Consider the following 22,777-nt stretch of genomic DNA (forward strand, 5'->3'; position numbering starts at 1 on the left):
ATATACATGAATTATGAGCATATATATAATTATCATTTCATACATAAATGTCTTTGGTTATTGTATTTTAGAGGAACTCAGGGAATTGTGTACCATGCAGTCAAACGAGACACTGGTGACAGCTTTGCTGCAAAAATGATGAATGGCACTGGTAAATTCAAAGGCTTCATGCGCTCTGAAATGGATATAATGAATCAGCTCTGTCATCCAAAACTTGTTCGACTATGGGATGCATTTGATGCTAAAAATTCACTTAAACTTATAACTGACTTGTATCCTTCAATATGTTTTTGTAGGGACTTTTATTTATTTTTTTATGTTTGAATATGCTTATTGAATGTACTTAAAAAGATTTACAAAAGAATGTTTGAAAAAATATGTGGAAACCAACGTTTTTTTTTTCATTGCTTGCATTGTTACCAATGTTTTTAATCTAGAATAGAATGCTTATAAAAACGTTTTAAGTGTCAGAATGTTTCTATTATGCTTCTGATTGCATTAATGGTAATTGTGGTCTCTGTTTGCTTTGAACACCATGGTTTCACTATTCAAGACATCAATCTTTTTGCTTAACCTCTTTTCTTGACTATTTTTTCGTGTCTTACAAATGAGGTTTCTTGTGTTATTTGACTTGATTCTTATGTTAGATGTGGTGGAGGTGAATTACTTGATAATATTCTGAAGAGGGGAACATTAACCGAAAGAGAAGTGGCTTATTACATCAAGCAACTTCTCGAGGGTCTAGAACATATGCACGGACGATTTATTGGTCACCTTGGATTGACTGTAAGTAGGTTTTTCATCTTCTTTTATTACTATTCTTGGGTTACATTGTAAGTTACATGTTTGCATGCATCATATGTTTCAATAAAAAAGAAATTTCTTGTTCAAATTTCTCCTTTCCAGTCCTCAAATGTTTTTTTATGTTTTAATTTTTAAGGTTGGAGATATGTTAGTGTCTCGTGTCAACAGCTATGACATCAAAGTTGGAGACTTCGGACTCGCTGCCCACCTCATACCTGGTAAAGACTATTTCTTAGAATATGGTCATCCAGAATTTGTAGCCCCTGAAATAGCAAACAAACTACCTGCAACACTTTTAGCTGATATGTGGTAGGTTAATTTGTCTCACTAAACGAATTTCTCTTTTTCTAATTTTGTCTAATTCTGAATTATTTCATATTTTTATTTTTGGGTAGTTCAGTCATTTCTTCAGATACCTGGTAGCTTTATCAACTTTAAAATTTTTTAGTTTAAAGAAAATGACAACCAAGATTATATGAATATAAAATGTGATCATGTAATCTGCTTTTCATCAAATAAATCTTTTGAAATAAAAAGTAGAATTTTTTGATTTTAAAGTATTTTGAAAAAAAACCTGAAAGAATTTAAAAATTACATATGTATTAAAGTTAAAAAATTATATTTTCTTTTTATTTTATGTTATGTAAGTTGCTGCATATCAGTAATTGTATTAGCAATAATTTTATGTTACTACAAACTTTTCTTTTTTTCTTCCCACAGGAGTGTTGGAGTGATAACATATCTCTTGTGAGTAGCAAATGTATATTTTATTTTATCACCTTTTTGAGCTGACAATGTTCAAGATTTTATGCTAATTACTGTTTAATTTGATGGAGAGGAAGTTAAAATCAATTATCTGTCACTTTAAAGGGATGTTGAAATTTAATGTTGAATGAAATGATGTTGAATTTAATTTCATCAAAGCGCTTCTAACAATAGTGTTAACTTGTTGATGATTCATTTTAGTACTTCCACTCACTTTTTCCAAAGTATGTAATGCATAGGAACACATCCCTATGCATTACATACTTTGGAACATGCAGGCATAGTAAACTCGATGTCACTGTCCTACTCAGTACAAATCCAGCAGGGCAAGATGGAAAAATATCCCTAAATCAAATTCAAGAAAGATTAGGTTCAAGTGAGGGGAATGTCGCCCCTCTTGCTTTATCTCATTCCTGTTTTTATAATGGCTACTTATATACCATCATTTTCTACCAGCACACCAGCTATTGCTTTAACCTTAGATGAGTATGTAAGTTCCTAAGTATGCAAGATCAATTCCACTGAAATTCTATAATTGACATAAATATATTAATTTCTTAATGTATAAAGTCTTATATATCATTTACAGTTCATCTGGATATTATTTAAATAAAGGCACCATTTAGGTCATATTTGAATTGTGTGCTTTTAAAGATTTGTTTCAACACTTTGTAAGCATTTAATACCAAATGCATAGTCATGTATACAAATTAAGATCACCTATTAAGATTTAATGTGTTTTTACTAACATAAGATCATGGGTCCTACAATTTTTTTTTTCAATATTTCATGGTTTGTAGTAAAAATTATGCATGTTTGTCCCTGAGACTGCCTTTCAGCAATTTGACTGCCACTGCTAAGGGAGATGAAACCAACACAGATCATCATCCCATTTATTTTTTTAATGAAGTCGTCTTTCACATTGTTGACTGTAAAATGGTAGTCTGTGGAATAAAACCATACAGGTGTCAAAATGTTGAAATAGAAAGCTCACTTGTGATAGTTAAAAATGATCACCATTTGCAGAATTTTCTTTCCGTCATTCATTTTATGAATTGAACGAAACAATGTACAAAAGAAAAAAAAAGACAATTAATTTAAAAATGTCACTCTCTCTATTATTTATTACATCAGGCTAAGTGGCTTGTCTCCATTCCTGGGCGAGAATGACAGAGAGACATTAACCAAGGTACAGCAAGGAAAAATCAATTTTAGTGAAAGTGCCTTCACAGGCGTCACTGATGATGCAAAGGACTTCATGTCTAAACTTCTGGTGTTTGACCCCAGGTATAAATGATTTCTCTATTTGTTTTTTTTTTTTTAATATTCAAAAGTCATAATAAAAAAATTAATAAATAGTTTATAGCTCTCTTCCACTGTATTCAAATTATTCTATAATCATTAAATTAAGTATTTTTTTCTGCTTTGTACTATTATTAGGTTTATAAGTAATTTTTTTACAAATTTGTTTATTGCTCAATCTATATATGTTATATGCATAAAATTTACATTGTGTTTTTTTTATTTCTTCCACAGTGGAAGAATGAATGTAAAGACTGCGCTCCAACACAGGTGGATTAAGGTAAAAATTCCATAGTTTCATTTATTTATTTTTTATCATGATGGCTTAAATATCAGGAATTGTGTCTACAAAAGGGCCTGAGACATGGATTATTTTATTTGGAATTATAAAAACTTTATAATGTCAATCCTTATAAAATGCACATTTTTCCTAAAATTTTTTTCATGATCAAAATATTTTTAATTTATTGTAAAAAGAATTCAGTAAAATGTTTTAAAGTAACTGCAAAACAATTTTTTTCACTGATTTAAAAAATTGGTGAATTTTTGCTTCAGTTACCTCTATGGTCCTTATTTTCAAGAGGCTTTCTTGAGGTTCTGTTGTTGAAAGTATTGAATGTAAAGTTGTGATATTAACTTGATATTACTATTTATCATCGATATTACTCTTTCTCTGGTGAATCAAAACCAAAAAAAAAAAAAATCGAGAAAATGCCAACGGTAAATTTCTGTCAATAATATTTTATCATCCTACACAGCTGCACACGTTGCACATATCTAACAACAGCTATATTGATTGTCTGAATCATCACAATTAATAAAAATCCAAAAATTAAAACCCTGATTAGAAAATAATTTACAGTGTTTGTATATAAATATATTATTTTTGAATGAATAATAACTTTAACAAAAGCTTAAATTTTCTGACAACTTCTAAAATCTTTTTTTAGGATTACGCAGATGTACCATCAGCTGGTGATAAAACTCTCAGCAATATAGACAGACTCAAAGATTATTACAGGAAATGGAAAGATTGGGTATAATATTTTTGATAATATTAATCTAATTGCATGCATTTTCTTATACAATTTGGTTGATGTTTTAACTATTTATAAAAATATAATCTAATGCCAAGTTCCAGTGATTTTTTTACTTGTGTAGAAGCTGAACTTGTTCATTTTCATGCTATTAAAATCTCAAAAGTTTCATGTAAATATTGCTTAGTACAGGGGAAACAGTTGTACCTTGAGCAAAATAAACATTGAAACAATTTGAATAGTTTTGACAGTATTGCATTCTAGCTGATGTTTTTGGAATGGAAGAGATGAAGAGTACAAGACCCATGTTGTACCTCGGAACACATTTTTGCGCCTTGTCTAAAAATCCATATTTCATGGTTACAGTAAGAAAGAAGGGTAATTTAAACTTCACATGATATGCTTCATACAGTATACTGATACTAAATGCTAATTTATGTTTATTTATATTTATAATTATATAATTATACAATTAAATAGCAAAATTTTATGATAAAAACTTACTGAGCAAAAAAAAATGTTCGAAAAATAATGTTTCAAGGTATAACAGTTTTCCCTACAGTTATCATATTTTATTGAATTGCATTCTATTTTGCAGTATGACAATGCCTCTTGCAAACGATGCTACAGAAGACGAACTTTAGAATCATGTTTCCATCATCCGAGTAAAATGATTTACCCACCAGGAGAATGCTATACACCAGAAAATACACCTGAGCCAGAAGTTAAAGCACCAGCCATTGGACCATCACAATTTGATGATATCACATACAAACAAAAAATCAATCGAGAAGAAATTGATTTTCGCTCTGAGAGCAAGTATGATTCATTTTCTCATTCAATCATGCAAGTGACATTCTTGAAATTAATGTTGTTTATATCTAAAATATGAAGGGTTATACTCAGTTCAATTTATTTTCAGATTTTTTTTTTTTTATTAAATTTCATGCATGTATTTGATTGTTTAAATTAGTGATTTCCAAACATCATGCAACCAAAGGTGTGATGCCAGATGATACAGTAAAAGTCTGTTATAACGGCATGGAGAATTATAACGAGTATAACATTATAAGAATTATGGCTCATAACAACAATCTCGATATGACAAGTGATTTGTAGGTGATTGTCAAAGAGCTTAATGTTTCAAAAGCATCAGCTTATAACAAGAAGTTTGTTATAACGTCAATTTTTCCCGTGATTGTGAGCTTCCGTTGTAACAGACTTCTACTGTAGTTATGCGATTCAATTACATTAAACCTGGTAATGTGACTGATTCTCAACTAGTGTATGTCAAAGGAAATTTGAGGTGTCTCTATATCCGATAAGGGTGCTGTAAAATGTTTGAAATTCCCAGAGATGTTACAAATAGTGCTAAAGTTTTACATTTTAGTACCATATCTTTTAAACAGTATTTGATTTTGTATGAACACATTTTTGGAGGTGGTTATTGTTATAGGTGATAGATAATAGGAAAATAAAATTTCAGATACATTTCTAGATTTAAACCGAGTGAAAAAAAAGAAAGGCTAAATCATTGAAGTAAATTTTTGTCTTTTTGATATGTTGTATATCTTTTGGTTCATCAGAATTTGTTAAACTCTTTTAGACTTTGTAAAAACTGTGCAAGTTTGTCAATCTTTACTATTATTTTTTTAATTTTGGTTGAGAAAATAATGATTTTATTTTTTTTTCACATGCAGCTATCAGTGTGGCCCTGACACATATCTGCTGCAGTTGAGGGATCCTGACTTTCCATTGCGTATAAGGCAGTATCTCAGAGTTGGAGCCACTACCAGTCCATCTCTGGCTGCTAGTCTTCGAGACTCCCACTGGGGTGATAGCACTGTAAGAGCTGTTTATTAAACCTGATTTATTGAAAATTCACAGCCACACAATTTACTACTGGAAAAAGCATGCTGGGAAAATTGGCCGACAATAGTTCGCCACCAGTGACTGACTGTCTGAGTGATTGAGCAAATGAGTGATCAAATGAGTTAGTGAATGAGCTAGCAAATAAGCTAGTGAGTAAGTGACAGAGTGGGAGATGGATTGAGAGAATAAGTGATTGAGTTATGGAGTGAGTAGTCAAAGGAATGGACAAGTGAGTGACTGAGTAAATGAGAGAGAGAGGGAGTGAGTGACAAAGTGAATGGGTGAGTGACCAATTGAGTGAATGAATGAACATTTAAGTGAACCAGTGAATGACAAGTGAGGGGGTGAGTGACAGTATTAATGACCAAGTGAGTGACTCTTTCACTCACTCAATTGCTCATATGTTCTTTCACTAATTCCCTGACTCACTTGAACAATCATTCATTTGCTTACTGACTCATTCACCTGTTCATCCACTCACCATGTCACTTTGTTGATTAATTGTGTGTGCATGAATTTTCCTAGCTGTGAATTGCCATGTCAGTGAATTGCATGGCTGTGAATTTTTCCGATAATTAATTTTCCTTTAAATAATGAATGTATTTATTTCAAGTTAATTTTCCTTTAGGAGAATTAGGCTGTGAATTTTCTACTCATGATTAAACCTTATACTTTCTGCATTTCTTATGAACATATGTATGTAATTAAATGCTGATTTCTTCACACTGACAGTAAATATATTATAATGATACCAAAAAGGGAATAATCAGAATTTATCATGCAGTTATTACGTCTCATAATTCATATTGGCAAATGTCTCAAACGTTTTGTTAATTATTCGGCCCCATTTCCATTTCTGAGGATAGGCAATGTCTGACATTTATGACAACAATCCTAATAATTTCAAAGTTTTTGACCAAAAAATGTAAAATATTTTTATTCTTGGCCTATCTGCCATAATTCTTGTGTTTTTAAAAAAAATTTCAATGCTTTCCCCTCCACTTCTGCATCCATTTTACTTTTGGTTTCAAAACCACAATCTTCAAGAGACTCAAAATATATACGTCATAGTAGACATTCAAATATCAATTAATTAAATGATATTTTCATTGTTCAAGATTCTAAACCTTAGCTATCATTTTCTAATGAGTATTTGTTTGTAGAATAAGAGAAAACATTGCTTATACAGAAATTAAATTTCATCATAGAAAGATGTGACAGATACTGAACATTTTTTTCTTTTGATGTGGGTTTTTCTTTTCTGACTCCAGCATTTACACCCATTGCCAGTAGGCCAAAAAAAATAATCCATTCACTCCATAGGTTGCCAGCAATCAGTCTTCGACATATTGATACTATGTAATATCACTTATTCCACACATTCATCTATTCCATATTTTCCCAAACTTCTTGTTCCATCGCCCTTTCAGCAACAATTTTTTCCTCTCATCGCCCCCCCCCCCTTCAAGGAATCCATAGGATCCTATGTTAAGTCAGTAGCTTCTATTGCCACCCTGAACCATTCCATCACCCACTTTGGGAAACATGAATGAATGAACGCCAGAACTTTGCCATGGACTTATCCCGTTGCCAAGAGCTCTACTTTGGGAAACACTGATCTATTGCATCATTGATCCAGTAATCGGCAGAATATTGTATGTCATAGTGGCACTGAAAATTGGCATATTTTGAGCCTTAGAAAATTAGCCTTTCAAATTAGCAAATATAACTCTGACCACTTCTTCATTGTTTGCAGCATGCTTTAATTTCCAACCTGATTTTGGCATAATAAAAAATATCATTAAGTGTTGTTCTAGGAATTCCCCCTTTTTAATTTTTATGAAATCAGTTTTAGTTTACATTTTTGTAAAATTACTTATGATTATATAATGTAGAATATTTCCTATTTAAAATTTAGTGACATTTTTCAGTTAGTGTTTTATCATTACAGTAGACTCTTGCAAATCTAGCACATATCAGACCAAGGTATGTCGGATTATTGAAATTGCTGGATTACTGGAAGTCAATTGAAAAAGCCCATTTAAATGATATAAACCACTTTACACAGACATAGTGGCATGTTTTCCTCTCCTATTGCTTTAAGAAAAACCCCCCACCTAAAAAATTCTGGATTACTAGATTAACCGGATTAACGAGAGTCTTGCTATGATGCATTTGAGAATAGAAAATTTTGAGTTATAACAAAAATTAAAAATGATTTGATTAGATTTTTGTCTTTCCCTTAACAGCTAGTTATACGTGAAAGGCGCAAGTTTTTAGACATCATGGATGAAGAAATAGGGGATGAGCGTAAAGGACTCTCCACTAGAACTATTCCAATGCGCCTATATCATGAAATTGGAACTCTTGGGTTTGCGCATGAACAGATGGAGCTATTAAAACGAGAGGTTTGGAAAGACAAAGGTTCCAGGGAAATAGCAATTGGTATCTTTCGATATTCAACTTTAAAAATTTCAATGTTATGTTGACTAATGTTGTTTCTCCGTATTAATTAAATTAATTAATATTTTTTATAAATAGGGGAAGCACCATTTTTTCGGGAGAAGATTCAGGATACTGTTATGAAGGAGAATGAAGAAGTTGTTTTCAAATGCTTAGCAATTGGTCGTCCAAAGCCAGACTGTACTTGGTTCAGGAATGATGGAATACTTCTTGAAAGCAGTCGTGTTGTGGTGATTGTCATTTCTTTTCTTATATTGCAGTAATCTATTTGCATGGCTGTTTTCCAACTATGAGATGCAAATGCGAACCAGTATACTGATCTCCCATTTGAAGAAGTATCTTTGCAGACAGCAGGCAAATTTGTGTTTGTGTATTGGGCATCTTCCATTTTCACTTCAATATATGATAACAAAACACATAACTCTGAAACCATAAATATGTTAAGGGCCACACAAACAATTTAGAACACATGTTCTGGTATTTTGTTAAAAATTCTGCAGAATATTATTTATGAGGTGCATGTACTGTTTAATAGTAGTAGAGTCATCGTTTTGCCGCTGCAGTAGTCGAGTATCATAGTGACAGACTCACATCATGGGTACCCTTCGAGCCCCCACTGGCACCACAGTGATAGTTAGCTGAAGTTAGTTTTCTGTGGTTTCCAACTTCGAGGCGTGAGTGCAAGCTAATCTCCACGTTAAGAAGTCTCGCCACAGAGAGTAGCAGGCCTACAAACAGTACAAATATTCAATCATTACACTTCATTCACTTCTGAAATATATAGATGGCAGCATTGAAAAATCAGATGTAACACTATAGGGTTACCAGATTCAAAAATTGAGAAAGGAAAACACTTGCACGTCCATCCTTAATGATGTCACTTATCCCAATTTTCACAATTGATGGCGCCACTATTCCGAACGAAAAAAACGGCCACAACAATAATTTTCCCACACTCTAAAATAAAACTGCTAAAAAAAAGGAGAGACAGAAAAAAGTTCTGGAAATTTTGACGACTATTGGTAAAAGCGTGTGGGGAAAAAAACACTCGTATCAATGAAGAAATATGTGTTTCAAAGTGGGGAAAAAAAAGAAAAATAATTCCGGAAACCTGAAAAAGAGGACAAAAGGGCAAATATTCTGAAACATAGGAGGATGCTTGAAAAGACAAAAAAGTATGGTTGGCAACCCTAACACTAGATAAGCACTCAGGCTGTTAGGTACACACACACCCACCCACACTTCCGGCCCAACTCACTAGGTAGTAAATTGCCCATCGATGGCAATAGACATGAGTTTTGCTCATTTTGAAAGAAACTAGTAGTAATCTTTTTACATTAGGTTTAGAGTTGAGACAAAACAAAAGAATAGCTTACCTAATATAACAGTGGTTCTTCTATGCAAGTGGTTATGGGAGATTAAATTCGAAAAGGTTCTATGTACTCTGTGTGTATGGAAGCACTGTCCTGCTCATCATATCCCCCTGCCTTCATGGACAAGACAGAAAAGTAAACTTTACCTCTGGTATCAATGAGACATGAATATTTCAATCAAAAATTCATTTGTTTTGTGCTATCCTTGATATGTATTAATTACTACATAATGCGATTAGCATACTATAAGTGCTGTTTCGAAGGCGATTGTTATATTTGAAGGTGAAGGTTATAAGTGAAACCTATGTTGGTGGTCAAAGCTTTCTTGTGCTGCAACATTAAAGAAGGAAAATATTTACCTAATTTTGACAAATAGTAATTCATTTTGCTGGACACCTAGGTTAGAGATCCAGTCATAGCAATATGTTCTTCATATACACTGCTGGCCACCGTAAATACAACACCCTGAAGGAAGCATGCAAATAATATGAAATTTACAACATGCATTAGCGGAGGTGAGATATGCAAATGATTAGAATTTCAGCGCAGACGCACATCACGCGCGCCTGTGGCGCCACTTCAAAGCGCTATTTAAGGCTTGGAGATTTCGACGATTTGAAGTACGGCAATTGTGTTTTTCTTGTGGTTTTTTCAAAAAAACGATCAATTATGCCTCGTAGAAAACAGCGATCATCTTTTGATCAAGTATCCGAGTTCGACAGAGGAAGGATAGTGGCCTACCGAGATTGTGGATTATCTTTCAGGGAAATCGGTAGTCGTGTTGGACGAAATCAAACAACTGTAATGCGGATATGTGATCGTTGGATGCAGGAGGGTACGACGGACCGACGTGTTCGATCGCATCCACCTCAGTGCACCACTTCACGTGATGACAGGCGTATTGTGCGTAAGGCAGTGACGGATCGCTCAGCCACATCACGAACCATAGCACAGCCCATTCAGTCTGTACCGCATCATCCAGTGTCTGCGCGTACCATTCGACGCCGTTTACAGCAGAGTGTCGGTCCGCAAGACGTCCATTGCTTCGTCTACCCTTGACGCAGAACCACAGAGGTCTCCGCCGCCAATGGTGCGATGAAAGAAGGATGTGGACGGCACAATGGAATGAAATTGTCTTTACTGACGAGTCACGCTTCTGTCTGCAGCACCACGATGGTCGGATTCGAGTCTGGAGACACCGTGGACAGAGGATGCTGAACAGCTGCGTTATGCACCGCCACACTGGTCCAGCACCTGGTATTATGGTATGGGGCGGTATTGGATATCACTCTCGCACTCCTCTAGTACGCATTGCCGGTACTTTAAAAAGCCAGCGCTACATCTCCGAGGTGTTGGAGCCAGTTGTCCTTCCTTACCTTCAGGGTTTGCCCACAGCCATATTTCAACAGGATAATGCGCGACCACACGTGACACGCATTGTCCAAAGGTTCTTCGTCAATCGCCAGATTGAATTGCTTCCCTGGCCAGCTCGCGCTCCGGATCTTTCGCCGATAGAAAACATGTGGTCCATGGTTGCTCAACGATTGACCCACATTACATCCCCAGCTGCCACACCAGATCAACTTTGGCAACGCGTGGAAGCTGCTTGGTCTGCTGTACCCCAAGAACACATCCAAAGTCTCTTTGAATCAATGCCGAGGCGTGTGGCAGCGGTGATCTCCAACAATGGCGGCTACTCTGGCTACTGATTTTGGCAGGAACCACACTTCACAGAAGTCTATAAATTTAATCATTTGATGCTTGGTCAACATGTTATCTACGAAATAAATATTGTTGCGATATCTCTTGTCTTTCTTGGTGTTGCAATTTGGGTGGCCAGCAGTGTAAATTAGATAAGCCTTTTCTGTTCTTAATGTTTCAGCTACACAAAATTTCAATTACAACAACACTCTGGCCCGTGTTTTATTTATGACTTCTTGTTATACTTTCGTTGGTTATACATACCATATGTTTGCTGCAAAAAAAATTTATTTGTGTTTCTTGCAAGTGACTTTTATGTTTTGGCTCAATTCTGTATATCATTCAATTAGTTATAAGTGAAGTAATCTCAACTGATTGAAGCAAAGGCATGTGCAGTTAATCCCCTAAAAACACTTGTGGAACTTTAGTGCCATGTATATATATATATATATATTTTTTTTTTTTCAGTTGTGTTTTCATGAAATGATTTTATTCATCCAATGAAAGTTTCTGATATCAAAATATGTTGTAGGTAACAAATAAAAAGGATGGCTGTAGTGAGCTGAGGATAAACCCTTCAAGAGCTTATGATGTAGGTGTTTATAAATGTGTTGCCAGAAATGAACATGGTATGACCATATGCAGGGCTCGACTCAAGCTGGGAGGTATTATGCGATCTGTAATATTTTATGTTTAGATTTTCCAAAAGAATTTCAAAAATACAATGTTTTGATAATGTGTTCATATGAATGTATATTAATCATATCAAATATTCTGTTTTCGGGTGAAGTTCCAGCATGTGTTAAAACTTTTGTTTAAGTTTGAATTTTCTATTGTAGATAAGCCAGGCAGACCAGACCCACCTGAAATAAAGGAAGTATCAGACACTGAAGTTTATCTCTCGTGGGCACCACCAAGAGATGAAGGTCATACACCAACATTGTGCTACACTTTGGAGTACAAACAAACTGGTGAGAAGAATCATTTCGGAAACTTTTAGTTGAGAACAAAAATGAGGTATTATAATCAAATAAAATTCAGGAAGCGTAATCTATGGCTTTAGATTGAAACTCAATTTAAATTCAAATAATTTGCCAGGCTAAAAGAATATTGTTGTTAGTAAGAGTTTGTTCTTAATGTTTCCTTAGTACTTGAGGTTAACATTACTTAGAGATAATTGCAGGTCCTCAGGTAGTCATTGATTGAGATGTATGTTTATGGGTTGATGAAAGCTGTTTGTGATTGGTAGGTGGACACTACTATGCGTATTTCACTATGGGAATTTCTAACATACAGGTGCATGCCAGAACGTATTATGTGTGTGTGTGGTCTTAACGTATTTATGATGTGAGTTATATGCATGCTTAGAAGGCTGTGATTAGTGACAGGAGGTGCAGACATAGTTATACATAGTTGATTGACTGTTTCACAAATTTTATTTTTTCACTGACCAAAAAAAAAAAACTCACATTCTCTAGGTGGTGATCAAACTCGATTCCTGCCTCGAATTTCCACGGCCAGAAATAAAATGAGCAAAACAGTCAATGAAATAATTCAGTGCTTCTTAGCTAATTTTTTTTAAATAAACTTTTTGTTTAATTCAAACAATAAATACAAAATAATGGATATTACAATAACAAATTAATCTAGAAACATGATTAGAATACAAAGATGAAAATTATGTTTGTGAGTAGTCAAGGAATTTTATATGAAAATTGTCTGCACTATATAATAAAAAATATTTTTATTACCCCCATTTTTTTCATTTGAAAAAGGGGCTATGTAGGCCTTGAAATAACTGTATGAATATTACCGAATTATATAAATTTATTTTTAAACATTTATGTTGAACACAACGTATTAATTAGTATTGAACAGAAACTCATATTGATGACCATGAGTCATCAAAATGAGTTTAAAGGAGCAGGGCTCCGGGCAGTTATTTCAACTTTTTCCAAGGGGAGGAGGGGGTTGCAAAGAACATGTACTCAATTTATATGTTTATACCATTTCTAGTATATTTTGTAAAGCCAAAGGAAGGACAATCGCCCCCCCCCCCCCCCGCGAATGATGGGTCTGGCAGGGCTCTTGCCCTGGAACCCAAGATGATTCTTATCATTTTTTTATTTTCTCTCACTATATATTCACTTTAGAGGAGTCCATCAACGAGCCATGACGCCCGGCTGCAGGATATGGGAAACCATGTTGAGGACAGCAGCAAAAAATGGACCTAGTTGCAGTCTAAACTATTCTTTTTATACACATCAAAAATATTCAAAAAATTTATAATTCTGATTTTTCTTCCATGCAATTTTGAAGATTTTATAATTTCATTGAAAATGTTTGGGAGAAAATATTTTTCTTATGTAAACAATAAATGCCCGCACACAAGCACTGATCAGCATTAAATTACTTTTTAGGCTCAACTGAGTGGTTGGAAGTGTCAAAAAGCATCAATCATGAATACTTTGTTGTTCGAAACTTACAGCCAACAACAGCGTATGAATTCCGTATTAAAGCTTTCAACAAATTTGGCTGGGGAGAAGTTGGTTTCCCCTCAAGACTTGTAAATACAAAAGAGAAAGGTCAGTGTATGATTTCTTGTTACTGCTGAAATTAAAACTATTGGATGCGTATGGCCAGGAACTAAAATACTGAAAATTTATGAAGTTTTGTTCTTTTATTAGTGAAAATTTATAATACTTAAATATGAGAACCGTTACTAGTATTTTTGTAAGAGCGGTGCAAATATAATTTTTCCCTCACCCACTGTAAAATTAGATGATTTTATAACAGTTTCTTTCTAAAATTTGCTGCTCAAGACATATGCCCTTTTGGTTTTCCCCTCTAGTTCTGGCCTTACTTATAAAACTTCAGACATTTTAAATACTAAAAAATTAGGGGCGCGGTAGCCCGGTCGATAAGATGCTCGCCTTAAGTACCAAAGGATGTTTAGAGGTGTCGCGAGTTCGATACCCGGTTCGTCCTTGTCAGAAAACTTTCCTGACACAGGGGTACAACAAAAAAACGGCGACTTGACCGCAGCAAAAAATTGCTACCGCAGGGAGTCCCCCATCGAGAGGCTAGCGCACCAACCTCTCGATGAGTATAAAAAAACAAGCCTGCCGTTCGGAATCGGCGATAAATTGTAGGTCCCTGTCTAATTAGCCCTCGTGTGCAGAAAATGACAGTGGTGCGACGCGACAAAAATGATCAAAAAATGATTAAACTAAAAAATTACCTGAATTACAGTAGGTGCTCATTTTTCCAAACTCATGTGGACTTGAGCAATGGGAAACTCTAAATGGGAGAGACATTAAAAGGAATGGTATATTGTTCGGGACCAGAATACTAATCTGTAAAAATGTGTGGTTCATAAATTGGAGGTTTCGTAAAATTGAATGTTAACTATGTTAAAAAAATTTACAGTTCTTGAATTTCTTTTTTTCCTCTCGGGTCACCTAATAAGTGCTTTTCTATATTTTTCTTTGCTCGTCTTTCCCCTTTTTTTCTTATGGTCTCCCATTAACGTTTTTCCCTCATGCCCCCCCCCCTATTTTGACCTTTTATCTTTCTTTTGCCTCATCCTATATTGGCAGCAAATAGTCGGCTATTAAATTTTCATTATTAAATGTGTTTTTCATCATATAAGTTTCATAATTTACTCAAAAAATACAATAAGAAAAAACATACTTTCAGCATCTCTTAATTATGATAGAGAGAAATGGCCTGTTTATTTTTTCATTTTACCTGCTCAAACCTGAAGTTTATTATAATGGTGTGATAATATAATGGCGGGCTGTCAAGCAATGATATTTATAATGTTTTTTTCACAAAAAACTCTCTCCAGCCCTGCTGTGCGCAGAGGCAGCTTAGATTGAATATAAATTACAAACCCTGCTCAGAAACGACTTTATGGTTTGTTTCATTAATGTGAAGGCGAACAAAATATTGGATAAGTCTGTTTATAAAAATATATGAATCCATGTTCAGATAAATGTTAAAATATTGTTCCAGATAATTTCTTGGACACAAGTCCTTAAAATGAGTAAAGAACGAAACAAAATGCATGTCATCACAGATTTGTTTAGAACAGCTATTAACACTTATTCACAAGCAGAGATTTTTCAATATATGCTACACACAGAGAGCCCCTGAAAGACGGCTTCTCAAGCGCAGGCAAGAGTTTGTCCTCTTCTCAACTACCTCTCGTTTCCCTTTAGCATAGTTTCCCAACCTTTTTTGTCCCATCGCCCCCTTCTTCAGAAATTTTTTTTCTCCCATCGCCCCCCATGCAATCTAACCCATAGGATCCTATGTTATATCCATAGCTCCTACCGCCCTCCTGGAACTTTCCATCGCTCCCAAGGGGGCGCTAACGCCCACGTTGGGAATCACTGCTTTAGCAGTTGGTTTTGTAGAGAGAGAAAGAAAACTCTAGAAGTTTCTTGTATAAGATCCCATTCTTTTCTTTTCTACAAATTTCTCTGATGTCAAGACATTCAAAGCATTAACGCTGTTGTCAAACTCAAGTTTGTTGCCAACTTGGTGAGATTCACTGAGAAATTCACTAATTTTCATTTTTATATAAGATAATGACTATTTATTAGCGAAAAATTACACAATATATTATAAATAAGGACTATTTACATAATTTCATAACAATATTCTAATGACTGAACCCTGATTTCACCTTATTCATTTTATTTGTTCCAGCTGCAGCTTCTTAATCTCCTGCTATGACTTTTCATACATGGTAGCAGGTTGAGAACTGGTCGAATACATAATATTATTGAAGTAATTTAGATTTTCAGGAACTTTTTTTTTAATATAATTTCCAGGAGCTGAAAATGTAAAGGTAAGTCCCTACAGAAAATACCAACAAGAAATGAGCGAGAAATGTACAGAGTATGTCATGGAAGATCACAGCATTGAGCTGGATTATTCAATAGAGACCAAACCAGTTGAGCTTGTTGAAGGAGATATCCTCGATTTGTACAGAATTGTTTCCGAAATGGACCGGTGAGTTAGAATATCATTAAAATTGTGAGAAAAATTAGTGTATGTTAGTCCCAAATGTTTTCTCATTACAACTATCTTATATGGTTTTTCTTTTGATATAATGAGATTCCACCTAATACAATTTACATTTCCAATGGAACTATGAGGGTTGTTATAATGAGCATCAACTGCATGTGGCTTACTGTGTTTGTGCTTCATTTCGCTTTGATCAAATAATTAAATCAAGCTTTATTTCACATTGCGATTTAAGTTTAGTGAGATTAATTGTTTCCACATTTATTATCTGTAGGGGACGTTTTTCAGTGGTTTTGAATGTATGGGTTAAAGCCACAAGTACTACGAGTATTGCCAAAATCATTCAGTCAAAACCGGGTGCAGCGTCGGATGGAAAACAAGAATATGACATTCTCAAATCATTACAACATGAGAAAATAGTCGCTTTACTCTCAGCATCTCACCATGGAGACAAGACTGTATTAATAATGGAAAAACTGTCTGGAGTCGATGTGCTAACGTATCTGTCACTACGTAAAGACTATAATGAAGAAGTTGTCGCTAAAATCATCAAGCAGGTGATTCAATTGACTTGGTCATTATTACTTTGTATACGACCTAATAAAACAAAAAAATATTCTTCTCTCTTGAATCTTGGTCAGAAATTGAATTCTATAAGATAACTATTTTCTGTTCATCATTGCAGGTCTTGGATGCCATCGAATATTTACACTTTAGAGGAATTTTCTATATAGAATTACAACCAGATAATGTAGTGATGGTGAATCAGAGGAGATCTGATATAAAGTTGGTCGATTTCGGAAGTGCACGATTTGTTCCCAAAAGCGGTGGAAAAGCATTAGTAGAAGGCGTTCTTGAATATCTTGGTTTGTTTTTACAATGAACTCTATTCTGAATAAACTGTCATGAAATATTTTACACTGATAACCATATCAAATAAAATCAAAATGCATCAGGATTTAACGGGTCGTGTTGAATAGAGAAGCAGGTAAGATAGACTTTCAGAGGGGCACACACAAGGAATATTTTCCAGAGTGATTTTAAGTTACTAATCTTCAAAAAACATTGTAAATTAACAGAAATTAATTAAGATAGTATATAGTAACCAAGTATAGTTCAAGTGGCACAGCGGAAATCCCTTAACCCCCTTTAAAAAATGTCATATCTTTTTTGACGAAGTAGGTTTTCTTCAGATTTTCAGCAGATGCAAACTGAGAGGCATAGGACAAAGTGTTCCATTAAGAAATCAACTTTACAAAATACTTGCGCTTGCCAATGCTAAAATAAGAGGCTTTTATGGCGATGAGATATCTTGTCAGTGCCACTTAAAGGGTTGAAGACAGCATGTAACTTTTTTAAATTTCAACTTTTTACAAAGGTATTTAAGAATGTTTTAAATTTTTGATCTATCGTCTCGGTGGGTGTGCAGGCCTCAATGCCCTCTTGCATATGACTCTGTCCTTTACACTGCATTTTCTTGTGAATTGAAACATTTTCATTAAATATTTTTTGCTCATAAACTTAGATTGCTTACAATTTAAAATCTTCATTACATGGGGACCTCAGCTAAGAAAGATAATTCATTCCAGAATCCCATTTGTTAGCCGAAACATGATTTTCCACAGGTTTTTATGGGAAATTGCTTAATTTGTTCTGGGAACTGCTTAAAATTTCAAAGTAACTTTCATAAAACACAAAGAATCACTATAAAAAAATAGAAACTGATCAATGGCGGAGATGAACAACTTCACAATTGGCTGAAGCAGAATTTGAAGGAAGATGAAAAGAAAAACACATCATCTTTTTATTTTACAATATGTACACTATACAGTCATGTTCATGAGCCATAATGAAAAAAAGTGTAAGTTGGTGTGGTATGTGATATAGTCATCTCATTTCTTTCTCACACATATGCAGATGGGAAAGATAAGCTCCTGTAGAGTTTTGTAACAAGAGTCTTACCCTATGCACTGAAATCATTCAAGTCTAAGACTTTTTTCCTTCAAATGCATTTTTGCTGCTTAATCATTCATTTTACATGAAGTTTCCCAAAAAAAAACCTTTTTGAAAGAGAAATGTGTATCTAGAAAATGATTCATAGGTGAAAATAAATTAATCTGGCTCAAGTTACAGTTACTAATTGGGTAGTGCCCGAGTGGCGCAGTGGTAAAGATGTTCATCTTCCACTATGAAGGTTATCATCAAGGTCCATGGGTTCGATTCCGGGCATAGAAAATTAGAAGCAAGTTCTTTACCTACTGTGCCTAGGGCGACCACCTATGGATGGAGCCTTCATTTCCCACCCAACTCCACTGGTTGGAAAGTGCTGTATGGCGATATATGATCAGAGTTGGTGTGCGGTGTAGTAGTCACTAATTGGATTCATTTTGATTGGGGCAAAAATTTAGCTCATGATACGGCTGTTTTATGTTTGCTCATGCATCCATATCAACTAAAATTTTCATTAGCCGAGTCCATTTTTGTTAACAAGGTATAAAAAACCCCAAAAAAAATCTTTGTTAGCGGAAAAATTTTTATGCCAAGGCAGGTATTATGCATTATGTTAGCAGAGGTATATCTGTATTTTTGGAAGTAATTATTTTATGAGAACCTTCTTTTGTAAAAATCTCTGGATAATATTCAGGGACATTTAATCTGCTCTAAAAAATTCTGAGTGTTTCGGGTATAATGCTTGAATTATAGGCAAAAAATTATGGTACATAAATTTATTAAGGTTTTTAACAGCTGGCTGATGTGAACATATGTTTAGGAAAGAAAGAAAATTCAACTGCCTATGCGGGGGAATCAAACCCACATTCTCTCACTTGCTGGGTGAGTGCCCTAGACCACTAGACTACACAAGCAACGAGCATCCTTAGAGATCATGTGCATTGAATGAGACTGTACATAAACAGTCTGACCTAATTCAGGTCAAAGCGCACAATTGCTGATACTGCCGCCAGATGGGAACTTATCCAAAGATGATGTCACTCTCCATTATCCATACGAAGGTTTTTAACAGTTGGCTGATGAGAAAATATGTTTAGGAAAGAGAAAATTCAACGTTCAGTACACATGAGCTCCAAAGAAAGATCAAGATATTCTATGCCTATGTAGTCCAGTGCACTCATCTGGCAAGTGAGAGGACGTGGGTTCGACTCCCCCATAGGCAGTTGAATTTTCTCTCTGTCTTTAACATATCTTCGCATTAGCCAGCTGTTAAAAACCTCTGTATGGATAGCGACGAGTGACATCATCCTCGGATAAGTCAACATCTGGTGGCAGTGTCAGCAATTGTGAGCTTTGACCTGAATTAGGTCCAACTGTCCATGTACAGTCCTGTTCAGTGCACATGAGCTCTAAGGAAAGATTGAGATATCCATTGCCTGTGTAGTCTAGTGCGCTCACCCAGCAAATGAGAGGATGTGGGTTCGATTCCCAGCATAGGCAGATGAATTGTCTCTTTCCTAAACATATCTTCGTATCAGCCAGCTTTTGATATGAATAGCAGAACTCAACTAACAGCAGCCAACTTTCATATGGATAGCAGAGAGTGACATCATCCTTGGATATAGGTTACTAATTGTTTTGAAAAATATAAGTTTTTGGCAAACGGAATCACACACACGCACTGTTTCATGTAATCTATGTATATGTGAAATAACGTGTCCTGACTGATTCACTGATTTATTATCTCTGAGCTGAAACTATAAATATGAAATTTAGGTAGTAGTTTTATTTTGTAATGTAAAGACTCACTATGAAAAGGGTTTTAAAAATTTGACCCCCAAGGAGGGTTCAAAGGTTATATATAGAAATGTTCAAGCTATTAATATGAAATTGGGGTCATAGTTTTATTTCATGATGTAAAGACTGACTAAGAAGGGGTTTTTCAAAACTTGACCCCTAAGGGGTTCAAAGGTTATATAGGGGAGAGAATCATCACCAAGAAATTTTCAGATTACCAAATCCACGAGTGCAAAGCCGCAGGTAACAGCTAGTCATTCTATAAGAGAAGATAGGAAAAGAGCTAGTTATATAAACTCATGGTAAAAAGACAAGCCTTTGATGCATTAATTTTAGGCTTTTTTTTTAATTTTAGCTCCAGAGGTAGTTAAGCATGAAGAGGTTACAACTGGTACTGATGTATGGTGTGTTGGAGTTCTCACTTATATTCTGTAAGTTAACAATAATGTTTAAAAAAAATTGGTTATGATGTTTTATAACAGTGGTGGCCAACCTGCAATTCCAAGTGTGGCAAGCAAAGGTTGGTTAAAATTTTTTGAAGCAGCAAAGTTCATTCAAAAATAGAGTAATTTCTGTGCACCGTTTTTTCTCTAAGAATTTTTTGTTTATTTATTTTTTAATGAATCAAACTATCTTCTGATATCGATACAACAGATCCACGTGTTTCAAACCCCATAAATCGGTGGAATGTTTAAATGCTCTAAAAATATGAGTTCAGAAAAATTTTTGGAAGTAAAAAATACCTCACATTTTTAAATTTATCTAAAATTTTTTCAGGTAAATCAGATTTCTTTAATCCCCCCCCCCCCACCCTTAAACAGTTTGACTATTTTCACTGATCTGCTTTAAAAATGGCATATCTTTTTCAAGAAGGCTATTTTTTCCAATTTTGTGAACATAACTTTCCTACCCAACTCTGAGAACCTTAAAACCAAAAAAATAAATATTGTATCTGTGTATATGTGATGTATGTTTATTCACGTGCCAACTGGAATCAGACATTGGGAAGGAAAAAGATCAATTTTAGACATATTTGTCTCTTCTCCCTGTCACTGAAAGTTGGCTTGGGTTGAAAGGGATGGAGGAGTGGGCTTTAGAAAATAGTTGGGCTCATCATTGCTAAAATAAGAGGCTTTTAAGGAGGCGAGATATCCCAGCATTATACTGATGACAGGGTTTGAAGAGGATGGAAGCCAAAGAATGCTAGACTCTATTATCAACAACTATTAATAAACTTTAACATTGTCAGAAGGTGAAGAATTCAGAATGGAAATTATACATGAATATTCTACAAAGGGTTAATGCGAATGCAATGCAACAAATAATTTCAGTGATATTTAAGGAGCTATTTTCAAATGGGAACATTTCCACTTTTTTTACAAAATGCACTTTTCAATGGTTTCTGAATCTTTGGGATTAGCTCTGTCGGATTATGGACAAAATACATTTCCAAAATTTTAATGTAGGCAACACCCTTGAATGCTGATCAAGAAACAATATTTAAATATTCTTACACCACTCCCATATGCTAACTGTTGCACTATTTTCCACTTTTATGAAGCAGCTCATTCTGGAGAAAAAATGATTTTTACTTCTACTGTAAATTTAGTAATTGTGGAAAAGTTCTCTTTTGAAAATAAGCTCTTCATTTATAGTAGTTTTAATGACGTATTGATGTCAGTTGACAGTTTAAGTCTGCTACAGGTTTAGAATACGGTAGGTACAATCCTGCATAAAAAACAGGACACCAGCCAACCATCAAAATTTAGTGGCAAGATTTTTGATCTTGATACTCACATGGGTTAGAAAAAAGTTGACTAACACTATTCTCCACAGGATGAATCAAAATGTGATAAAGTTATGATTAAAAAAATCATGATAACAAATGTAATTGATGCAAGTTTCGTGTATTTTTCTTATTCCAAATGACAATTTGTCTGTTCATGTTGTAGATTGAGTGGAGTATCTCCATTCCGGGGTGCAACAGATCAAGAGACAACAGACAATGTTTTATTCGTCCGTTATGAATTCGACAACGTCTACAAAAATGTTACAATGGAAGCCACCAGGTTTCTTCTGAACATCTTCAAGTCATGTCCTATAAAACGACCTACAGTAGCAGAATGTTTAGAAAACAAATGGCTTGCACCAAGCGAGTACATGATCCTTAAGAGAGAAAGTGCCTGGTTCCTCCCAGATAAGCTGGCCTTGTTCGCAAGAGAATTTCACTCTGCAAAAGCAGATGCCATGGATCCAGAGATGTTAACTTCTCTGGGTTTGTCCTCAACAAAGTAATATTTTTTCTAGTTTTCGTGATATTTTATAAACTGCTTTCTTATTTAAATGTACATTTTAAATACATTCTGTCAAAACGTATCTTATCTGATTTTTTTAATTTTGAGTATACGTTGATGTACAGCAAATTCCAACTAATCTACAAGTGACAGTGCACTCTATTTAGGTTGTTAAGAGTGACATGATCAATAAATTTTTCTCGACATTTTACCCATTCGAGTTGCGGGTGAAGTTGCTTACCCAAATACTTTTGCAACCTTCTGATATCCTATTCCTTCACATTAGCTGGCATATTGTATAACTCTGGACTTAAGCTTTTTGAACGCTTGACCCTGGACATGCCAGAAAAAGTGAGATTTAATGAGGATCACAGGATACCAC

The 22,777-nt window shown here is 34.7% G+C and overlaps 1 protein-coding gene across 3 annotated transcripts in view; it reads left to right on the forward strand.

Annotated features, from left to right (window-relative positions):
* The window catches only part of LOC149077613 (protein Obscurin-like), a 218,920-nt gene that overhangs the window by 194,345 nt on the left and 1,798 nt on the right, over positions 1-22,777 (forward strand). For all 3 annotated transcript variants that reach the window (XM_089245168.1, XM_089245166.1, XM_089245167.1), the window contains 19 exons: positions 72-272; positions 648-786; positions 941-1,113; positions 1,525-1,551; positions 2,704-2,856; positions 3,106-3,151; positions 3,822-3,908; positions 4,507-4,727; positions 5,609-5,753; positions 8,030-8,225; positions 8,322-8,473; positions 11,850-11,982; positions 12,157-12,288; positions 13,738-13,902; positions 16,159-16,339; positions 16,629-16,911; positions 17,040-17,220; positions 20,457-20,532; positions 22,054-22,392. In XM_089245168.1, coding sequence (XP_089101294.1) covers positions 72-272; positions 648-786; positions 941-1,113; positions 1,525-1,551; positions 2,704-2,856; positions 3,106-3,151; positions 3,822-3,908; positions 4,507-4,727; positions 5,609-5,753; positions 8,030-8,225; positions 8,322-8,473; positions 11,850-11,982; positions 12,157-12,288; positions 13,738-13,902; positions 16,159-16,339; positions 16,629-16,911; positions 17,040-17,220; positions 20,457-20,532; positions 22,054-22,392 — 3,030 coding nt within the window. The remainder of the gene's footprint in view (positions 1-71; positions 273-647; positions 787-940; positions 1,114-1,524; positions 1,552-2,703; positions 2,857-3,105; positions 3,152-3,821; positions 3,909-4,506; positions 4,728-5,608; positions 5,754-8,029; positions 8,226-8,321; positions 8,474-11,849; positions 11,983-12,156; positions 12,289-13,737; positions 13,903-16,158; positions 16,340-16,628; positions 16,912-17,039; positions 17,221-20,456; positions 20,533-22,053; positions 22,393-22,777) is intronic.

The sequence above is a fragment of the Pholcus phalangioides genome, unplaced genomic scaffold (assembly GCF_987345545.1).
Source record: "Pholcus phalangioides strain wild (caught in Gottingen) unplaced genomic scaffold, Ppha-v1.0 ptg000015l_1, whole genome shotgun sequence".
NCBI classification, from domain to species: Eukaryota; Metazoa; Arthropoda; class Arachnida; order Araneae; family Pholcidae; genus Pholcus; species Pholcus phalangioides.